The 22450-nt window shown below is 39.5% G+C and overlaps 1 protein-coding gene across 2 annotated transcripts in view; it reads left to right on the forward strand.

Moving 5' to 3' along the window:
* Positions 1–22450, forward strand: part of LOC122625460 (G protein-coupled receptor kinase 1) — a 133313-nt gene that overhangs the window by 9523 nt on the left and 101340 nt on the right. The window contains exons 2-5 of one of the 2 annotated variants that reach the window (XM_043805544.1): positions 16780–16856; positions 16914–16987; positions 17042–17143; positions 17200–17274. In XM_043805544.1, coding sequence (XP_043661479.1) covers positions 16780–16856; positions 16914–16987; positions 17042–17143; positions 17200–17274 — 328 coding nt within the window. Of the gene's footprint in view, positions 1–16779; positions 16857–16913; positions 16988–17041; positions 17144–17199; positions 17275–22450 lie in introns of those variants that run through there. The other variant, XM_043805543.1, reaches the window with a different exon arrangement.

A 22450-nucleotide genomic window follows, 5' to 3' on the forward strand; every position in this document is an offset into this window, starting at 1 on the left:
TGGAAGGTGTGATAAAAAAAATAATATAAAAAATGAATATAAAAAAAATGAATAATAAAAAAACCATAAAGGACATTGTCGGTTATATCATTTAAGATTGTCCTTGTGGACCACCCTCCCCTTAATGAGGACCGTGGTCCCCAGGTCCGCTTCTACGGCTCTCTCCTCGCACAAGGGTGTGAGTTTATTTCCCAGCCTTCTATTGGATTTAACCAATACCTTCTCGCCGACTTCGAATACTCTGTGTTGTCGGGAGGCGTTTTCCCTGGTCCTGAGCGTGTTTTGTGCCTTAATGATTCTGTTCCGGACTTCCGTCTGTGGGTCATCTGGGTGCTCCTGCACGATGTCAACTGGTCGTTTGTCAACGACAGAGTGAATTGACTTATTATATTTGGCGGTTGCCAACAAAATAATTTCCACAGTATCGGTTATGCCCTTGTCGATTTTTAGGCAACGAGCAAGCTCCAAAAGGGTGCTATGAAAGCGCTCCACTTGCCCATTTGACACGCTATGGAGTGGCGGTGCATGGTCGAGATAGTATGCGAATTTAATGAAGGTTCATTATCGCAGTAAACTACTCTAGCCCTAGGGAAAAAATTCATAATCTGTAGTATGGCCGGTTTAAGGTCTTCGATTGTCCTAGAGTGGACATGTTGCACAATTGCGAACTTCGAAAACTTGTCAATGCAAGTGAGAAAATACTTTTTATCCGTAGAAAAAATGTCGATGTGCAGTAGTTCTCCCACATGAGAGGGGATCGGAGTCTCGCCTAGCTCATGTTTTTTTGGGTGCCTATCGTATTTGGCTTTCGCGCATGTTTTGCAGTTTGCTACGATTTCGGTAGCCAACTTGGTCATCTTCGGAAAGTAGTACTCGGAGAGTACCTGCTTAACGTTTTCTTGGGCCGACCTGTGGGCCCTATTGTGTTCTACGGTAAGAATTTCCCGTATGCAGGTCACAATGAATGGCGTTTACGCCCTTCGGAACGATTACATCTGCGAGTTTATCAATCAATGACTCTTTGCAGGGGAAGTTAATCGCATGCCGTATCTTGTTTCCAAAGAGGACGAAGCTGCGCTTTAACGGAAAGCGTGCCTCCTCCAGAGTTATCTGGTTCTGAAAGCAGTTTAGGGGCTTATCCGTCGTTTCGATAGTGTGCGTCAAGGAGAGCTCGCTGTGAATAGTGGCCACGCACGATTGAGCTTCTTGCTCCTCCATGACGTTAATTTGTTGCCGTGACAATGCATCGGCGACCAAGTTTTCATTGCCGGGTTTGTAGAAAATACGCGCCCCTGATTCATCAATGCGCGCATTCCACCTTTTAATCTTTGCATTCGGATTGGATTCCGATACTGCAAAGGTTAGCGGCTGGTGGTCGGTAAAGATGTTGATATCTTTAACCGCATATAGATAATGCCGTAGCTTGGCCAAAGCCCAGACTATGGCTAAGAGTTCCCTCTCGTTGCTGGCGTAGTTAACCTCCCTGTCTTTCAATGTCCTTGAGATCATTGTTATTGGGCGTCCCTCTTGGGACAATTCTGCGCCAATGCCATAGGCCGAGGCATCTGTCGTTAGATCAAATGCCTTTTTGTAGTCGGGGTACCTTAGCATCACGTCGTCGGATGCCAAGATGTTTCGTAGTTTCTGGAACGCTTGTTGCTGCGTCTCCGAGAACTGAACCGGAATGTTTCGTGACATCTGTCTACTAACTGTTCCGTTTTCCCCTTTTAGGATGTCTGATACAGGCCTTGCTATTGCCGCGAAGTCCTTAATAAAACATCTGTAGTAACTGGCTAGGCCTAGAAATGACCGTACCTCAAAAACACTTTTGGGTTCCGGAAATTCTTTTATAGCCTTAACCTTTTCTGGGTCTGTTGTAGCACCGTTACAAGTGACTATAAACCCAAGAAAGCTCACACTTTTCTTAGAAAAGCTGGACTTTTCTACCGATACCCTCATGTTCGCATCGTGCAGGTTCTTTAGAACCCAATCTACGTGCTTGATGTGAGAGTTTTCGTCTTCGGAGTAGATAATTACGTCGTCAACGTAAACATAGCAGAACTTGCCGATTTGTTCCCGTAGGATGTCGTCGATTGTCCTCTGAAAAATGCTGCCTGCATTTCTGAGGCCAAACGGTAGTCTGCGAAATTCGTATTTTCCCCCGTTCACAGAGAAAGAGGTTTTTTCCCTGTCGCGTTCTGCAAGAATGACTTGATGATAGCCAGACTTGAGGTCCAGCGTGGAGAAATACTTCGCATTGCCTAGGTTGCTCAATATCATGTTGATATTTGGCATGGGGTATTTATCGGGCACTGTTCTTTCGTTGATCTTGCGGAAGTCGATAACTAGTCTCATTTTCCGGTTGCCATGGTCATCGGTCCCTTTTTTATCTACAACCCATATCGGGTTGTTGTAAGGGGATACCGACTTCTGAATTATCCCGTTTTTAAGCAGATCTTCAATCTCTTTGTTGACGAAGTCCGCCGCCCCCATTGGGTACAGGTATAATTTTGCGTATATGGGCTCCTCACTAACTGTTCGGATGGTAGCTACCACCGATGTGTTATAGGTCAAAGCCTCGTTAGGGTTTGCAAAAGCCTTCTTCCTAGTCTTCAGCATTTCTAAGAACGCGTTTCTGACTAAGGGTGGCGCATCTGGGCAGTCCACTTCGGTAAAATTGACGTTGGGGCATGGGTGGAATTCAATTTTCTCTTCTCCATTGCCCCATCTGAGGTGGCCGGAGGCCAGACAAAGCGATGCCCCTGCCTGTTTAAGTAGGTCGAGGCCAATGATCGCGTCGAAGGAAGACAAATCAGGTAAAATGAAGAACGTGGCCTTCAAATCAAAAAGTGACACGAAGCATTTTTTCGTGATCGTGGTAACACCATGGAGTGAATGGATGGTGAATGGGGAATCGACGGGGCGAACGCCTTTTAAGCCTTTGTGAGGCCGGATCAAATTTTTTGACGCACCCGTGTCGATGAGGAACTTAATCTCTTTCCCCGCTACTCTTCGTCTGATGACGGGCAGCAGGGATTTTCCCCTAAAAATTCGGGCAAGCATTTTACGGCATCCAGATATATATCCAGATGATATCAATGGGTTGGTATACCTTGATTATAGGGGCTGCCGCTTGTATGGGTGCGATTTGCACCGCTGCAATTTGGTAGCCAACTGTTGTATAGTTTGGCGCATTTCTTCTTCTCTGCGCATGGCTTCACCGGCCGCTTCTGCCAAGGCATGATTAACGGCGGCCTGAATCACAACCCTAAGCTGATCTGGGTCCATGGTTCTAACTGAAGGGGGGTCAGCGGGTGCCCGTATTGGGGTGGAAGCGCGCGGGGGCCCTTCAATGTCGGAATCTGAGCCGCTAGTGTACCGTTTATTTTCCCTATATTGTGTAAACGGGGAGCTCATATGTGCTTAAGTTAAACTGCACTGGTATGCAATGCCAGCTGGCAATGCAAGAAGTACGCGGGGACGGGGCCGCCGCCTTAACAACTATGTATGAAGCTGTTCGAACCAAGCCGTCGCCTCGCGGAGCAGCGGCAAGGTAGGGGGTATGCGGGAGCTGAGCTTCCGCCACTATAAACAAAGAAGCGAAGAATAAATAATTGAAATACAAATGCATGCGCGGCCGTATCGGGTTCACAGCGGTGGAGTGGGGACAATAAAAGATACAAAGTGGACTGCGAAGCTAATACCAAGAATTTTTACTCGAGCGATGTGATATACAAAACCGAATTAAATGTCAAATAAAAATTCAAATCTGGTATATTAAATTGTGAGAGCCTTGGCTCTGATATTTAGCCCTCGCAATATGTTAATTGTCTCACCAAAAATATTTGCAGTGTAACAGCATATAATGTCTGTTGGGTGCACAATGCGAAAAAAATTTAACTGCTCGGCGAAATAGCAATGCGCCGTAACACAAACTGTGAGCGAATTAAATTAAATTAATTTTTTATACGCCGTATTTGCAACGGATTATGATGTTAATTAAATTTTTTTCGCAGTGAAAATATGTGATAATATTATAATATTTATTTATTAAACAATGGGGTTTCGGGTAAATCTCCTCCACCGGATAAAAAATTGGAATTAAACACCAAACACCTATTAGTCATCACATTCAATATTGAGATTTTTGAAAAACACTCTTCAGACTGGTTTATTTTAATATTTTAATGCTTGTCTGAACTATGGAATATGTATCGAAGACGTAAAGAGTTTGACCAGCGGGCCCACTTACATGTTTTGTAATTATTTTGTTTATTATGTATGATATGGGCGGGTGCGTGTTTCCCGCTAGTTGAGCGCCAATTAATTTGAGTTCGGGTGGCCACAGGGGGATCCCTCGCTGCAGTCTCCGATGATGTGCCGGTTGGCTGATGGTGTCCCTCGCACAGGGGAAGAGGGTGATAAATCCACTTGGAGATTTATGACGATTACGTTGGGAATATGACTGTCTTCCTTAATGCAACTGGCCTAGGGACTCAGATTGCTATGATCAATATATAAAATTAACGACAGAATGCCGGAGTTGTTGGTTCATGAGCGATAAAGAGCTTTATTCTATGAATGTCCAAAACGAACTGACTTAAGGCTAACAAAATATGAAACTCATAGCGGCCACTCCAACGGGTAGTGTTTGCCGGCTATGCACGGGCTTCCGGCCAGACGCTGTGTCAGCAGTTTGGCCGGAGCGAGTCTTCGGACGATCGGTCATAGGCGTCGCCCGGTTAACTTTAGTTAACTTGCACGGGCTTCCGGCCAGACGCTGTGTCAGCAGTTTGGCCGGAGCGAGTCTTCGGACGATCGGTCGTAGCCGTCGCCCGGTTAACTTTAGTTAACTTATATATGAAAGGACGCTTTTAGTAATGATAAATTGCTGAACTATATTTTCTTGTGTGTGGAAACGTAAAAAAAAAACAAGTAAAGAACGAACAAAACGGACAACGCAATTTGCTCTTTTCCAGCGGAACAATGCAAACGGCAACTGCAGACACAACCAAAATTAAAAGATTAAAGATTAAATGAAACAAAATGTTAAATGTTTCAAGGTGTGGGCGTGGTGTATGTTCTAGAGTGGGCGCGGCAAAATGTATTTTGGCCAATCGATAGAAAGTTACAAGACTAATAATAAAATTAAAAAAGTTTTAACGAACTTTTCAAAACAGTGGGCGTGGCAGTTTTGGGCTGTTTGTGAGTGTTAGAGTGTACGTGGGAACAAATTTTTGGCATATCGAAAGAAATTAACAAAGCTAATACAAAACTTGAAAAATATAAAAACAGTTCTCAAAAGTGTGGGTGCAGCAGTTTTTGACGATTTGTGGGCGTTAAAGTGGGCGTGGCCAAACAAGATAAAATAGCGATCACCCTTGCAGACGGGCATACAGCGGTGCTCGTGGGTGCAAGATTGTGCATGCAAACGATTGTGGTTGTGAGTACATAGGAAGGTAAACAGTCAAAGTTTTCGGAGAGGAGCGATCATTTTTGGAGAAGATAGTCAAGATAGCGGAGCGGGGAGGTTCAATACAAATAAGTAAGAGTTCTTACCCAAATCCAGTACTTTTGAGGTAAAGCTGGAAAATGAGATGAAGCAAATAAAGCCAAGAGAAGCTAGAGCATACTATAATTGGGGAGATATGGGACATTTTGCTAATTCACAGAAAAAGACGCGTTGCTCCAAATGCAATAAGTTTCATGCCACCGATGTAATGCTCTTGGGCGCATCCAATCAGGACAAGCTTTTCACACGTTTAATCCACATCAACGAGAAAGGCTATAACGCTTTCATTGATACTGGCAGCCGAGTCAGTATAATTCGCAAATTAATTGCGGACGAGATCGACGCAGATCGACAGGAGTGCTTTATGAAAATTGTGGGCATATGTCGAGGCTCACGTATCCTTACCGAAGCTATGGTAGTGGATATCGAAACCGCTGGAAAAATTATGACAGCCAAAGTTTACGTCGCCAACGAAAATCTGTTGCAGGAGGATTTGTTGATGGGACAAGATGTCATTACATGCGCTGAATTTTTGTGGAAATTCGAGCTAAGCGAGATAGAAGTCAAGAGAGCAGTTCATCAGCCGGTAACACGTTCAAACCTTCTTGTTAATTTTTAGAAAGAAGAAGAAGGAAACAAAGTATGCAGTTTGCAGACGTTTTTTCCACAGGTTTGGAAGGCATATGCTAGGCAAATCGTCCAGGCACAAATTGATGTTGAGGGTGGCCAAGTAGTTTCTCAAGCACCATACCGAGTCTCCGTACCGAATATTGTGGATAAGTTGCAGAAAGCGAAGCGTTTGGCATATTTTAGACTAGACCTGAATAGCGGATATTATTAGATTGAAATGGAACCAGAGAGCAGAAAATTCATCACCACGGATGGAGTATTTAAGTTTAAACGCCTTCCGTTTGGGGTAAAGAATGCACCTGCTGCATTCAACTCGCTGCATGCGACACTGCGAATTGACGTTGAATCTAGGCAAGTGTGAGCTGTATAAGCAGTCAATCACATTTCTAGGACATCAAATACACCCAGATGGAATCAGCCCCGGAGAAGCCAAAACTGATGCCATCGCAGACTTTGAAAATCCAAATAAGTCTCACTGGATATTTCCGGAAATTCGTACCCGGATATGCAATAATTGCATTGCAAATCCTCTTACGCAAAGACCAAAAGTGGGAGCAGCCACAGCCGATGTTTTTGAAAAATTGAAGATATGCCTCCCGTCAAAGCCTGTTGTAACTATCTATCGCAAGATGCTTAACATAAAGTACATAACAGTTATAAAGTTATTAGCCTGAGTTATAATGCAAAAATGACGAGCCACATCCAAGCCAGAGAAAAACCACAGAAAACGCTATAGCCGAGTTCCCCGACTATCTGATACACGTACTCAGCTATTGGAAGTGCGCCGGAGAGTCTTCATCACTGACAGTTTTTGGCGGTTTGTGGGCGTGGCAAAAAGTTTTTTGGAAAATCGATAGAAATTTACGAGACTAATACAAAAATGAAAAAATATCAAAACATTTTTCAAAGGTGTGGGCGTTAGAGTGGGCGTGGCAACAAGAATCAACAAACTCGCGCTGCGTCCATGTCTCTGGAGTCTGTATGTTTAATCTCAACTTTTTAGCTTTTGTAGTTCCTGAGATCTCGACGTTTATACGGACAGACGAATAGACAGACATGGCCAGATCGATTCGGCTACTGATTCTGATCAAGAATATATATACTTTATATGGTCGGAAACGCTTCCACTTTTCAGCGAATCTAGTATACCCTTTTAATCTACAAGTAACGGGTATAATTACCACAGTTACGAGCTAGAAGCCTTAGCCGTCGTAGAGTCGTTGGAACGATTTAAATACGCTTTATACGCGTTCATAGAGCAGGAACTCAGATGTGCCACGTTGACGCGTTAAGTAGAGAAGAATCACATGAGATGGAGATAGCATCCCTGAAGATTTTAAAAACTATCATAGATGAAGCTGACTGGTTGTTTGCCATACAACTACAAGATGAGAAAATCCAGAAAATAGTTGCTGATATGAAAGCCGAGAAGAATTTTAAAAATGACGAGTATGTGATCGAGCAAGATCGCCTGTCTCGCAATTATGACATCAAGATGCTTTGAGTTGTGCCGAAGCAGTCGAGATTCCATATCCTCCACGAATGCCACGATAAAGCCGGACACATGAGCACAGTTGGATTTTGAATCTGTTTTGGTTTCCCCGAATGCGTAATTTTGTAGAAAGCTATATAAAGTCCTGTGTCGGCTACGCAATGTATAAAATACCAGATGGACGCCAGGAAGGTCAGAACCACTACGATAACATCAAGCCGATTCCATTTTCCACCGTCCACATGGATCACCTGGGACCGTTTCCGAAAAGTTTAAAGCGAAATGAACATATTTTTGTCCTTGTCGACGCCTTCGCCAAAGTTCGAGCAGTAAAAAGTACCTACAAGAAGTCACCAGCTACGTTGGAATGCCAGATAGTATTATTACCGATCGAGTTACCGCATTCACATCCAAAGATTTTGAGCCAATGGTCATGCAGAAAGGACAAATCGAATTATTTTGTCAATGATTTTGCCTTCAAATGAAAGCAAGAAACGTCGGGACGAAATGCTGCGATCAATCCAGTGGAGCATCAATACCATGGTAAATAGCACTACTAAATGTTCCCCATTCCAGCTTCTATATGGTTATGAGCCCCGAGATGTCCTTAAAAACACGCTGACGATCGTGATCCAGAATCAATACCAAGATGACTGATGCCGAAATAGAGATGCTTCGAGCTGACGCTGCGACTACTGTTAGCGACCACAGAGCAGTTGCCAAGAAGAGATTCGATGCCATCTATTGCAAGCCCTGGAGACATTATCTTGGTCGAGAACGAGCCGTTTAGCACGGGCACGTCGCGTAAATTAGATCCGCGATACAAAGGACCTATTATTGTATCTAAAGTGCTGTCCAACGACCGATATCTAGTTAAAGTTATGCCACATGCACAACGAAAGCTAAGACACTGTATTCATCAGACAAGATGAAACGCTGAAGCGAAATTCCCCCCGATGAGCCAGATGAAGACGACGAAGAGGAAAACGACCTAGATCAATAATTACGCTAGGACGCTGTGAACGTCAGGAGAGGCCGAATGTAACAAGCGGGTTGTTGTCCAGGAATAATTTAAGCAAAACCCGATAGAGGGGAAAGAAGTGGTGCGTAGAAATGGAAAGTCTTTTTGGTTTGGTCTTGTTTCTCTATTCATATTGAAAGCAGCGAAGGCGCTACCAACTGAACGTTGAATCTGATCTGAAAATTCTTCCTTAGGTTCTAAGTAAGCCTGAGTCTCATTGATGCGCTGTTCACAGTTGGGCAGCGGAGAGGGAATATTACTTATGTATTACTTTCTTATGTATTACTCTGTTAAGAAAAAGAATGTTATGTGCGCTCACAAGTGGTCAGCATAAATGCTGATCCTGCATTTATGACGTATGTGCATAAATGGGTGATCAAATATCACATGCACTTGAAGTGGAATGCTTACATAAGCATTGCAACAAAGTGTTACAGTGTGTATATGTACTATTGGCTAGTACAGTGGGTATTCTATATGTTCGCATACTACAGGAGATTGAAAAGAAGCGCACACAGTGTTGTAAAAGGGAATGCCAATTTAGTGAATGTTACCCTCTTAGCCAACAATAAACACTCCACCAATCGAAAAGCCAGCCATCCTGTTATTCTACACATTTTATTTTTCAAACCATTCGGATGGAAAGGACTAAGAAGTCACCGGCATACTAATTCAATTCTACCTCTATATGCTCTCAATGCTAAAACGGTGCTTATATAATATTAATAATAAGCATATACATATATAATATGTATATATGTATATGTATATATATAACATAAATTTGTTAATAAAAAAAAAAATATTCAACATTTCACGTTTTCACGTTTTTGGGAGTTGAGAGAGAGCAATTATTACCGCAATATAGTGCCAAACCAATGTACGCAAAACCTTAACCCATCATGTTATTCTAATGTCTTTGGTTCAGTCGTACCCCGATTATAAAAATCTATTTGATAGACGCTTAGTGGCTGCTTAAAGAAGCTGATTTCGGAACAAACGGTTTTTTTATTACATTTTGAAAACTAGAATCGTTAATTTCGGTTCTCTTAAAACTAAATTTGTATTTTCAGTTTTAGGATCTGCAGACGTAGGCACGCCGTCGTTGCTCTTCTCGATCTCATTGTCGTCATTGTCGTTCTCTAGGGATCAGCTTTTTTATACTAGTGGGGTTTGGGTAAATAGGGAAAAAACAAATGTACACATAGACCGCGCTCTGTTATAAAGCTTTATCAATTTATACATAAGGTTAATCATTTGCTTAAAACTTATCAGCTTTACTTAATTGTTGTTTAATTAAATGTAAAAAAAATGTATTTCAGAATATACTTATGAGGGGTGTCGTGTTTCTGTTGCAAGAATTGAATTGGCAGCACAATTTACTGAAAATAAAACTTGAATTTTCCGAACTCAGCTCTTATGGACTTCGCTGTCGCAGTTTGTCGCGGATTGGCACTTAAAATAATAAGCATTTATACTGACTATCATTAGCGAAGATTACATTGTGGCCAATGCCCTCCTACGAACGAACTGCACAACTTTTAATTTGATGCTTCTCTAATGCACACTGTAGAGTTAGTAAATAAACCTGTTAATTGTTTAAGTAAACAGATATTCATCGAGGACACACACTTCCCATCTACGAAACCAGTATTACGCGAAATGCTGGCGATTGCAGTCGTGTTTTGATTGTGATCACATGCAACAACCAAAACAAGTGCACTCATTCCGAAACTTTAAAGCAAAAGCGGACAAGAACTAAAACAAAACAAAAAAAAGAGCTAAACATCGATATATCCATTAAGCGAAATCTAAGTCCTCCACGCTGACGCTGCTAACAGAAGTTCTAAAAGGCTTGCTATATGTGCGAACTGCTTCCAATCAAGGCACAGGAGCCAATAAAGACTAATCTGCCACCAATATTTGTACGTCAAAAACCTCAAGTTCTCTGGATAACAAACTAGCTGAAATCATTGGAGGAAGCAAATTCCGCGTTACACCAATTACTAAAGGCAACATACCTGAAAGGAAAGTGCAGGCCCAGAATGAGTATAGCCACCGACCAAGTACCTACACAAAGTTGGGAAGATTTATTATACCTATTAGTTGAAAAATGCCAAAGGATAGCGTGTTGTCATTAAAGAAAAAAAAACCTCAGTGACCTCATCCAAAATTATTGAGACACGAAAGGAAAACCTCAAAGCGAAACGGGGATCAACATTCTTAACAGGAAGATAGAGCCGTAGCCGCTCTTTAAAGTCAAACTGGAACCAACTGGTAAAAAAAATATCAAAAATGAAGTACATCCTATTTATAAACAACAGTCGTTACTGTACCGGAAAATAACCGTCGAAGAGCCACACTATCGCCGGCAGCCTACGTAGTGCACAAATTGTCAAGAATATAGAAACGCCAAATCGTACTGCTCCTTCAATTCATACAGACAAAATAAAACAATAAAATAATCAAAAATATAATAAATTAATAATATAACAAGAGAGACAGTCAAGTTTTATATAAGATACCCATTACTCAGAAAGTGGAAGTACCAACGAGATATTTTAACATTTTCTAGAATATTGGTAGAAATCGGAAAAAAAAAAATAAAATGAACAAAAAAAATTCGGCGTATTAGTTTTGGGTGCGTTAAGTAGCGGGCGTGGCAAGTAGTTGTTTGGCAAATCTAAAATTTTTACAAGACAAGACAATAAAATATACAAATATTACAACATTTTTCCAAAGTGTGGGCGTGACAGTTTAAACGGCTTGTGGGCGTTGGAGTGGGCAGAAAGCTTTTTGACAAATCGATAAAAATGTATACTTGTACGCTGTACGCTGTTAGATGCAGTTCAAGAGTTTGCACAATAGAAGCTGGATTGCCCCAAGGAAAGTGATATGGGCTCAATCCGATACACGGCCACGCTATACATGTATATACAATGTCTTGCAAATTGGCGCATACGAGTACTGGAAAAAAACGTTTTCTCTAAATATGCAAAGCCGTGAGCAACTCACAAGCTGATTAAGTAACGTACGTAGATATTAATCTGGACAAATGGCTCTCGTGGCCTAAACGATGCACCTGAAACTAAAAGAGAGAATATACTGGCTTGAAAACGTTTACTCTTCCCCACTTTACTTTACTTTTGTATATTCCTAACACCCAAATGAACTTTTGGAACCGAAAATTTGTTTGAAATGATGGTTATGCAAACGCTCAAAACTGATTAACAATATCCACAGACTCTTTTTAAAAATGGTTTTATTTTTATACATGCCATTATTTGTTTTGCCAATTTCTATCGTTATGTCAAAAACATTGTGGTCACCCCCGCCTAAAATGAAATGATTATCCAGCTTAGTAATAATTATTATAACCCATCAATTTGTTCGCGTCAACATAAATGATAAATAAGTTTAACTTTAAGATTTTATACAATTATTCCTTAAAGAGAAAATACTATAAATAAGAGTAAGTTAGGTTTTTTTTCTTTTGGGCCTCCCGGTACGTAATTTCTGGGACGATTTAAAGCATTAACACTTCAGGATTATACTTCCACAAATGATTCTTGTAATCATATTTGTTTTTAACTTCGTTTTTTAACACTTTCAATAAATTGGGGAAACCTACTTAAATAATACCAATACCTAAGGTCAACAACGGGTTTAGACCTATAGTCATGACGTCATACATCTCGAAATCTTATGAGCACATAATAGCTTCTTACTTTATTTTAGCCGACATTAAAAAAAAAATTATTGGTCCAATATTTTCTATTGTTTGTTTGGCCGGCTGTTCATTCTTGGCTGTAATTATCTCAGTATAATTATCATTTAAGTTTAATTTGCTTTATATTGTTACTGCTGTTATGACCAGAAACACCAACAACATAGCGATGAAACTAAGGGTGTGCTGCACGCCTAGGATTTCGTCCGTGTGGTCTATTACTTCCAAGTTGTTGATCACAAAATCTCTATGTCCCGAGACGCATCTCCCCGGAGAATGTCTTCTCTATTACATGCATGAGGTCTTTCATACTGGACTATTTTACTATTTCCTATTTTGGGAGTCAATGCCCTGAACTTTTCCATTTACTGGAGTAGAATTTGCCTGTGAACTATTATGGCCGCTGGATTGGCTATTTGAATCTAGTTTATTGTTGAACTGTATTAGTGAAAGTGCGAAGGAGAGACATCAGCACTAACAGTTTTTGGTGGTTTGTGGGCGTGGCAAATCGAAAAAAATTTACATGACTAAGAAAAATGTGAAAAAATATCAAAATATTTTTCAAAAGTGTGAGTGTGGCAGTTTTGGGCGGTTTGTGGGCGTTAGGGTGGGCGTGGCCAACCAACTTCACTGCGTCTATGTCTCTGGAGTCTGCATGTTTAATCTCAACTTTCTATCTTTTATAGTTCCTGAGATCTCGACGTTCATACACACGAACAGACGGACATGTTACATCCTGTTACATACATTTCAACGAATCTAGTATACCTTTTTACTCTACGAGTAACGGGTATAATTATGACATAACTTTTGACAGCACAAGGGCACTAATATGCCTACGTAATAAGTTAAACAGAATACTGTTACCATGAGAAGTCAAGCGTAAGGAGCAGCAGTGTATGCAAGTAGTACAAAATCAATTAAATTTCCGTCTGGTTGCTTTGTTCTAATTCACGAGCACTGAACTAACGCAAAGAGTGGGGAAGGATTTACGTTTGCCAAACGAAAGGGCAACAGGATATTTTTGGACGAATTCAATGGTAAAAAGCTGTCCTGGATAAATACATTAACAGCTTCAACATATATATTTCTTGTAAACCGAATAAAAAAAATTGAAGCAGTTTCAGACCGATCTCAATGGCGCCATGTATCATCAGAATGCAATCCAGCGGATGTTCTATCAAAATGACTTGCAGACATAATTAGTTGGCGAAAATTGGTAGAAAAAACGCTAAAGTAGGCGTCCAATCACGCATTCTGTAAGCAGTGGTCCATTAAAAATCTTCATGAGCTGCAAATGCGAAACAAATGGAAAAATATATCGCAAAAAGTTAAAAAATGACAACGAGTACCACTAAAAAAAGACTACTTGAAGGTGATGAATTAAGCAACATTATGGAGTGGTAAGGAAGACCCCGTACGAGTAGTAGATGTTAAAACTTCATTAGACATATTTAAACGACCAGTAACTAATTTAGCTAGCGCCGCTTTTAAAGAGAGCTATCCAGCTTACCGGTTACAAAAGGAATCCCAACACAAAAGAAGAAAGTTAAGTGTGCAATACTCCCAATTCGGTTGGCAAAAGGTCATAAAGGTCTGAAAGGTAAGCCATTCCCGGCAGCGTATATTACTACTTGACATAGTCGGAAATGAAAGGAACTCTATATTTGGCGAGCTTGATTCGAAATATGCGGCGGATATGATCAAGGTCATAATTTAATTCAGGTTGAATAAGAATAGTTAATGATGGTGTTTAAAAAACAATAATTTATTCTTAACTCTACTAAAAAAGCAAGTCAGCATGAGAAATCTAGAACAGCAGCCATACCTCTGCTATCAGCATTATACCCATTCATACGTGATCGACAAGAAGCTGTAATCGATTCATACTTAAGACCCCAATTATCGAAGTCAATTCCAATATGGATAAATTTAGTGGACTTACTAAGGACGAGTTTATGCAATGTGTAGTGCTACCCAATAATGAATACATATGTTTTAATCATCAAGCTGTAGGTTGGAACGTCGTTGTGAATTATAGTGCGAATATAGTTATTATTTGAAATTCCATGTGATGTTATACAATTGGCATACGATATAATATAAAGTTTGAGAGTAATAGATCCATTGTAATTGAAGCTGTGTGCAAATTTATACCGACTACAATACGCCTTGAGGAAACAGGTTTGTTATCACTCTTCGCAGTTTGCACTGCGCTCAACTTGAACATTAGTATCAGTACATTCACACTATCACTCGCACTATCCCTTAAGGCCACTTACATCCGTTTTGTAAAAACCTCTGCTGTGAAACAAATGAGAGAGATTACAACAAAATTGTCTGAATCGGACAAACTAAATCTTCTTCAAAAAAGGTTGGCGAAACTAAAGGAATCAGAGTGGTGAACTCAATAATAATATTTCACTATTTCCCTTATTTTGGGAGTCAATAGAATTTCCATGTGAACGTTTGGGGCGTATGACTGTCGAACTGCATTTTCTTCGTCCTTATAAAGAAGGGACATTAATCGATCCACGATGCGACTTGTGTTTTATGAAGTATGGCGAATTTCAAAAGTTTTCGAAGCAGATGGTATATGCTTTCCAGTGAATTTTCATGTAACGATGTGCTACAATCGACATAATTGTCAGGTCAAACAGAGTCGACGCATAGTGGCGCCTTAGATACTTTATAAACTTTACTAAATCATAACTCTTGAACCAGTTGAACAAGCCGCCAATACAGGAAAAAATGTATGCCCGCCATACAATTTCTTACTGCGCAGGGACAGGGACTGCGCTTGTAGCAGAATTTGCACTAAGCCGCGCGTTTTTTACGCTGAGTTGAACGTATCTTTTGCCTGGGAAATTCGGGGTGGGACGTCGAGGGACCCGATCTCTTGATTATGATAAAGAACATATTCAAGAACAACACCTCATACTCCAAACCTAGGGAATGGTAGGGAATCGATTTATTTTGTTCATCAAAGTTGAAAAATTTGTGAAAATTAGTACTTCGGTAAAACAGGTATTCCTGCACTTGCAAACAATATTATACATTTATTCTACCTTTTACCTAGATTTGATGACCCTTTCCATAGAGACAATAGCCAAGCCGGTCGGTTACATATTTTACCTAAAAATCAACCGCAAAGTCAAAATTTTCTATAAAAAACACCTGCTTCTTTTGCATCCCAGAAAAGGTTCAACTTTGAACACGTGTAACTTCTAAAATACTGAACCGATTTGAATCATTTTTTGGATTAATGACTTTTGATCTATTTCCTGTCGAATGTGACGATCCGTTGTCATCAAAATTTTTGTATAGCATCTTTATTATTTGCGCCATTGTGCGACGTCTACAAATAGAGAGTCCGTTGCGATATTCAATGGTATCTGCATTACTAAAATTATGGTGAAAAGATCTTTTCAAAACAAAATTACCTTGATTTATATCGACGTCCAAGACGATCGATATTCGAGAAACCAGTGCGGGAATGACAAAGAGCGAATAAATCATGCCGAGCTCGCTCGTCCCAGTGTGCTCCGCCGGTGGTGGTGGTATCAGAAGATTGTGTTGCAACTATCGCCAACTTATTTCATGATTTAAGTCGCACAATTCTACGTTGACTTTAACTAACGACGTTATGGATTTCAAGGTTAAAAACTCTCGACATGACGCACGGACTCATAATGGTACGAATTAACAAATGTGCCGTTTAGAATATAAAATTCTTCTGCAGTATTTGGCCGGTACGTCAATGCTACGTTAGAAGATCTCATCCAAAATGAATTTTTTTTTGAGGTCAAGTGGTAAATGAATTGGAATGCTAAAAAATACAGCCGCAACGTTATTTGAATTTAATCTTTTTTCGTCTCAAATTTATATGTAATTCATTTTATCTTTAAATTAGTTAAAGGTTTCAAAATCTTAAGTTAATGAAAATGGAATGAATCCTGAATTTATGAATACAGTAGAACAAACGCGGACCATGCTTGTTTAGAAAATGTTTCGCTTTAACTTTTGACTACCAGAAGTGAAAAGTTCTTGCGGTATTGAGCTAATCTGGTTCATTGGTCTGCTAAGTTCCAAGGCAATTAGTTATAAAAAGACTTCCCTCACCATAAATATTAACAGATATAGGTAGTAAACTGTAACTGGCGCAGCAGCTCGGCGGATCCCCTTTTCTATATAGCAGCGACGCGACGTGACAGTTTCGTTGTCGATAGCTTTGCGATTTCGAGAATACAGACATCGAAGCAGTAAACCTAACAAAGGCATTAATATATTACCCTATACTAAATAAAAATATACGAATTTTAAGTTGATATACTGTAGGCAATTTACTATTGTTTCTTCTAATTTGATTGTACTAATCAACCAATTTTTTATTTCAGTGTTAGAAGTGTTATGTATAAATATTTGGAAAAAGAAGGAGAACTGAATTTTCATAAAATATTTAATGAAGTTTTGGGTAAGTATGCATGTACATATGTAAAAATAATTTGTAACTATATAAAACTATTCGCAGGCTATTTATTGTTCAAAGACTTTTGTGAAAACGACTCGGATGAACCTATACAGCAACTTAAGTTTTTTGAACAGGTACGATACCTTTTTCTTATTGGAACTTGTATTAACTCTTTCATATTTATTTAGATAAAAATTTTTGAAAAAACAGAATGTTATGATGAGAGAAAAAAAATGGCAAGAGATATTTATGACAACTTTATAATGGAGGAAATGCTGTCGCACACCTATGCAAGTAACCAATAATAAAAATTGCTCAAATGTAATTTTTCAACTTATATTTATAGGAATACTCCAAACATGCTGTTGCGAGTGTCCAAAAATATTTATTAAAAAATGAGGTTCCGGTTGAGTTATTTGAAGTAAGCGTTTTATCAAAAAAAAAAAAACTTAATTACATCAAGCATATACAATAAAATAATTCCATGGGTGGTTTTTGTGTGACGTTCTTATGCTAACTTTTTTTTACTCTACGAGTAACGTGTATATTTACATTTTTGAATAATAATTATTTAACTAGTGGACACACCTCAATATATAACCATTACCATTTTTTTTCTAATTCTACTTGAATTTGGGTAAAATGGGCGAAGGCTGTGAGTAAACTGAAACCATATCGGATCCTGTTCTTTTAAATGGGGATCGGTTTAAGAAGAAATATAACTATCTGTTCCTGTTAATTTTGATAATTTTAAAGTACTAATTTTACAATATACATCCAGTTGTATGATAGTAGACATTCTTTCGTTTGACTGTGTACAGGCAAAGACATTAGAATAACAAGATGCGTAACGCCATACGATTTTTTTGCACACGATTTTTTTTGTGCTGGCTCTAGAGCTGGCTCCAGGCTCTCTCGAAATTTGATTCAAAAGCCAGAGAGCGAAGAGCTCTAGAGACAGCAGCTCTCTTGTACGCATACAGCGACAGCTGACCACTGTATTGGAGCACACGTATGAACATGCATTGTAAAAATGACAAAATATGCCCTTCTTTTTAGATGTTGTTAGACTTCAAATCAATATTATTTTTTATAAATTGCCACCTCGTAAAAACTATAGTTTTTCATGGCCTTAACATAACAATTATTCAAATTCAACATAGATATAATAATAGCGCTATCTATGCACATAATGATACATAATAATTTGCTAATATGACTTTTTATATTAAAATAATTGTCATTAGAGTATTTAGTGTGCGACGTGTGAGAAATATAAGAAGGCAATGATTCTTCGGTGATTATGTTCGCACTATGTGCTTCAAGAAATCCATTTTTCAATAAACAGTTTCCAGTTTTATAAATATTAATTTTTTTACTATGTATTATGAAATATTTATTTTTTAAAGTAATTTATTTTTTTGGAAATTCTTTATTTTAAATTACAGTAGTTATAATAATTTTCTTTGTATATGTTTTAATTATTTACTATAGTTATTTAGTCAAATTACTAGTATGAAAATTACCCATTTTCAGTATTTAAAATGCAAGTAAGATTCAGTTAAATTATTTTGTTATATTTTATTTTGATGTTTTTAAAAAGCGCGCCATTTTGGGTGGGAAAAAAAGGGCGTCAACTTTTTATACCCGTTAAGTTAGGTTAGTTTTTGCCGGGCGTCGTAGAGTAAAAGGGTATACTAGATTCGTTGAAAAGTATGTAACAGGCAGAAGGAAGCGTTTCCGACCATATAACTTGTAAATTTCTATCGATTTGCCAAAAAACTTTTTGCCACGCCCACTCTAACCAAAACTGTCAGTGCTGAAGACTCTCCTTCGCACTTCCACTAGCTGAGTAACGGGTATCAGATAGTCGGGGAACTCGACTATAGCGTTTTCTCTTGTTTGTTTTACTTTTTAATTTCTCTGAATCCGATTGCTTAAAGCTGACTATACTCTCTGACTATAGCTCCTAGATTTTTTTGACATTTTTGCTATATAAACGAAAACATTTTCAATTGAAGTATTTTTGTTGCATTAGTAAAGTACGAAAGTCTAAGCGCGAATAGTAATTGCGATAATTATTGATAATATAGGACCCCATTACAATTGTAACGGCCTCCCAGTGGTGTTCCCTGGGTACCGATTATTACATATTATTTATTATTAATTATCAACATAAATATAAGTATATAAACGGCAGCTGATTCGAGCGTCGATTTTAACCAATGAATAATCGAAATTGACCAATACATTATTCAAATTCGTTTCTTAGATCAAAATTGATTTCGGCCCGAAAATCTACTTCTAGCAAAAGCACGCACACATACACACTATCTCCTTTATTGTTTTTACTCACACAAGTAAGAAAATGCTATTTTTAGATTTTTACGCTCTCAATTTTAGGCGAGCGAAAAGAGAGCAATTTTGGTCGTTACCAAAATAGCGGCTGCATAGTGTAAAACCAATGTTTGGCCGTTACGCTTCTTTATATTATAATGCCTTTGGTACAGGTAATTGGAATTACCCTATTAACCACATAATGAACCATCCTTCTTCTTCCACAATCCGCCGTGACCGCAGTGCTGCCCATAGTCTGATATATCCATGGAAATCCCTTTCGATTTCTCTAATCGGCGTGGTTCCGGTGTAGAAGCCCGCCAAAGGTTAACCCTTGCGGTTCCGTGTGCAAATTCCGCCATTATGTTCACCTTTTCAGACTTTTTCTAACAGCACTTCCACAAGCTGCGTAACGGGTTTCAGATAGGCGGGGAACTCGATTTTCAAACGCCTTAGCCCTTAGAGCTCTTGCGACCCCACTCCGACCCATCTTCTGACGGTACCGTTTGCCGCCTTCGTCGGCGGCCACGTCCACGATATCGACTGCTAGTGACACCGCTGGCTACCGATCTCGATTGGCCGCGACTGTACAGTTGCACCTGATCGATCTCCCGTCTCTAAGGGGACTACCGTCTAACGTGTCCTCTAGCTCACTTCCCATATCCCGTCGGATAGCTCCACATCCGGGATCTCTATTCGGTCTCCTCCGGTTTTGCAGGAGATGGGAAGCGCATCGCCAAGGGTAATGCCAGTAGCTGGAGATAGGAATCCCTAATCCATTTCGCCCCTGGCTGTTCCCCGTCCGCGCACCCACATATTTTTTCCAAGGCTATTTTTGTATTTCAGCTGTCTTAGCTTTTTCAGAATATAAATTATCATAAGCATGGGTTATGCGTCCTTCACCATCTCGAATAGTGAGGCGAACGGTACATTTTTTGGAGTAGCTTGTTGATCGTGACGTTAATTTCGCCTTGAATAGCAGTGTTATTTGGATGGTGTCGTTGCTTAATTGGCGAATCAAGACTGCCACCAACAGTCCGTCGGGCGACATGCTTTGACTTGACTCCCTCGCACTTAGCACTGCGAAATCCATCCTCGTTCCTATATTTTTTTACACCACAGTACTATGGCGTCTATGATTTTGGGAAGGTACCGCCCGTTTGTTATTTGTACCTTCCTCATCGTCTTGGGCGCTCTTGTTCGATCCGCTTCCTTTGATTGTCAAACTTTTCAAACTCGTCGGCCAACGTCGACAGGGAATGAGGTCGGCAGCAATAGTACGGGTGACATTAGTTCATTATACGTTACAGAATCTCATTCTAGTTCTGCTCTGAGAACTCATCAGGGTTTGCTCTGAGAACTCATCGAATGCTGTTGGCTATGAATAATTTTTTAAGCATTTCTCTGGGTTTTATGTTATGACCGTATTTCATAGCTAATTACTTGACCTGATCCAGGAATTCTAAACGCTTCGCCGGCCAATAGCTGTGCGAACGTCATAACAGAAGTTCCATTATTTTTTGCGTATTCTGCCGGTGATGTCACGACTTTCACATCATACTTCTTGTTTCATTGTCCAGAAAAATCACGGTTGGAGCCCAGATGTAACTAACTGATTTCCTAAGCTCTATTCCAAGGATATTACAAAGTTAGAATATAACACTGTGTTACGAAATTATGCTCCTATTTAATTACATTGACGGGGAGCAAAAAATGTTTAAAATAGGATGCACATGCTACTTATGTCGTGTCACACCAAAATCTCTGGAGCAAGGATTTGGAGGTATAGTGCCTCCCAAATTTTTTACGCCAAGGACACGTAAACGAATCATTTGTTAGGCATATTTTCAAAAACGTCGGCAAGTGTAACACAATTGTTTCATTTAATTACGATTTCTTCCTTAATTACCTACTCCAACTATGTATTGAACTCCTTCATGTTACCATCATAATCAGGTATCTTCTTAATCTGTACAAGGAATTGTATTATGTGGTTTTCGGACAGCTGCAATTTTTGATGACTTCCAAATGGTTAAGCGTTTGTGGCTTATGCGCATAGACCAAGAACTTTACATAGTCCACAGAAAGTCGTCCATAGGTTTTAAATCACAAGATCTGGGAGGTCAATTCACAGGTCTAAAACGTGAAATTAGGCGATCATCAAACGTGTCTTTAAATAAATCGATTGTGGCTCGAGCTGTGTGACATGTTGCGGCGTCTTAATGGACATCATGGTTGTTAGCTCGGAGCACTTTTAATTCATTTAATAAAACCAATTGTGACGTTTTGAGAGAATGTTCAGTTTTATTTTAAAGTGGAATCGTTAATAAAAATAATAAATTCAACATTGAGTCAGTAACAGATGAAATATCGAAGGATCATTCCCTGAAACTAATACCACAATAAGGTAATCACAATCATGTAATCTGTGTCACCCTCGCGACGATTCATACTACGAACTGGCGCCCGAACAGTTCCATTTTCGCGAAAAGTGGGATTTTTAATTTTAAAAGTCGAATATAGTGGCCGAGGCACTTTCGCGAGTCGCAACATACGTCAATGCCTTCGAGTCCGGTTCCATAACCACCATACATAATGCCCTTCAGGACTTCCCACATTTAAGACCCCAATTATTGTCTTCCGTGACCAAATCATTTTTTCGGCAAATTCATTAGCTTAAACGGGATTCAAATTCCGGTATCAATCCTGCTGCCCACAAAATTTTAGACAATATAAGTTTCACATGAAGAAGAAATCTGCAATGTCATTGAAGAAAACATTGCAGAGCTCACAGTAACCCCGAAGAAGCTCGCATTGAACTCGTTGAGAAATAATTTTTCCCAAAGGATGGCATATATCATTCGTACTTAAACATCCTCCAGCCCTATCTTACAAGAGTTCGATAGATAACCCAAATAAACGTACGTTGCAGTCGACCCCTATTCCAAATTACCCCTTCGAAATATTTCTCTTCGGTGTTTTCACACTGGCAAAGCACTTAAGTTGCCTTGACAAATTTTTTAAATTTTCCAAACTTTTCCCCTTTAATCCACATCTGCAGTTTACCTTCGCGAGACATTACTGGACGTCGCACTCCACTACTTCACAGCTCCTAGATTGATAGTACAAGATAATGAAAGGGGCTTACTTAAAACCCTGAAAATTAAACACTTAGAAAAGTGAGGTCAACGGCCAGGTTGAAAAATTTCATTGTACTTTCATGAAAATTTACCGTTGTTTGAGAAGCGAATATTCCTCAT

Source organism: Drosophila teissieri, unplaced genomic scaffold (assembly GCF_016746235.2).
Source record: "Drosophila teissieri strain GT53w unplaced genomic scaffold, Prin_Dtei_1.1 Segkk10_quiver_pilon_scaf, whole genome shotgun sequence".
NCBI lineage: Eukaryota > Metazoa > Arthropoda > Insecta > Diptera > Drosophilidae > Drosophila > Drosophila teissieri.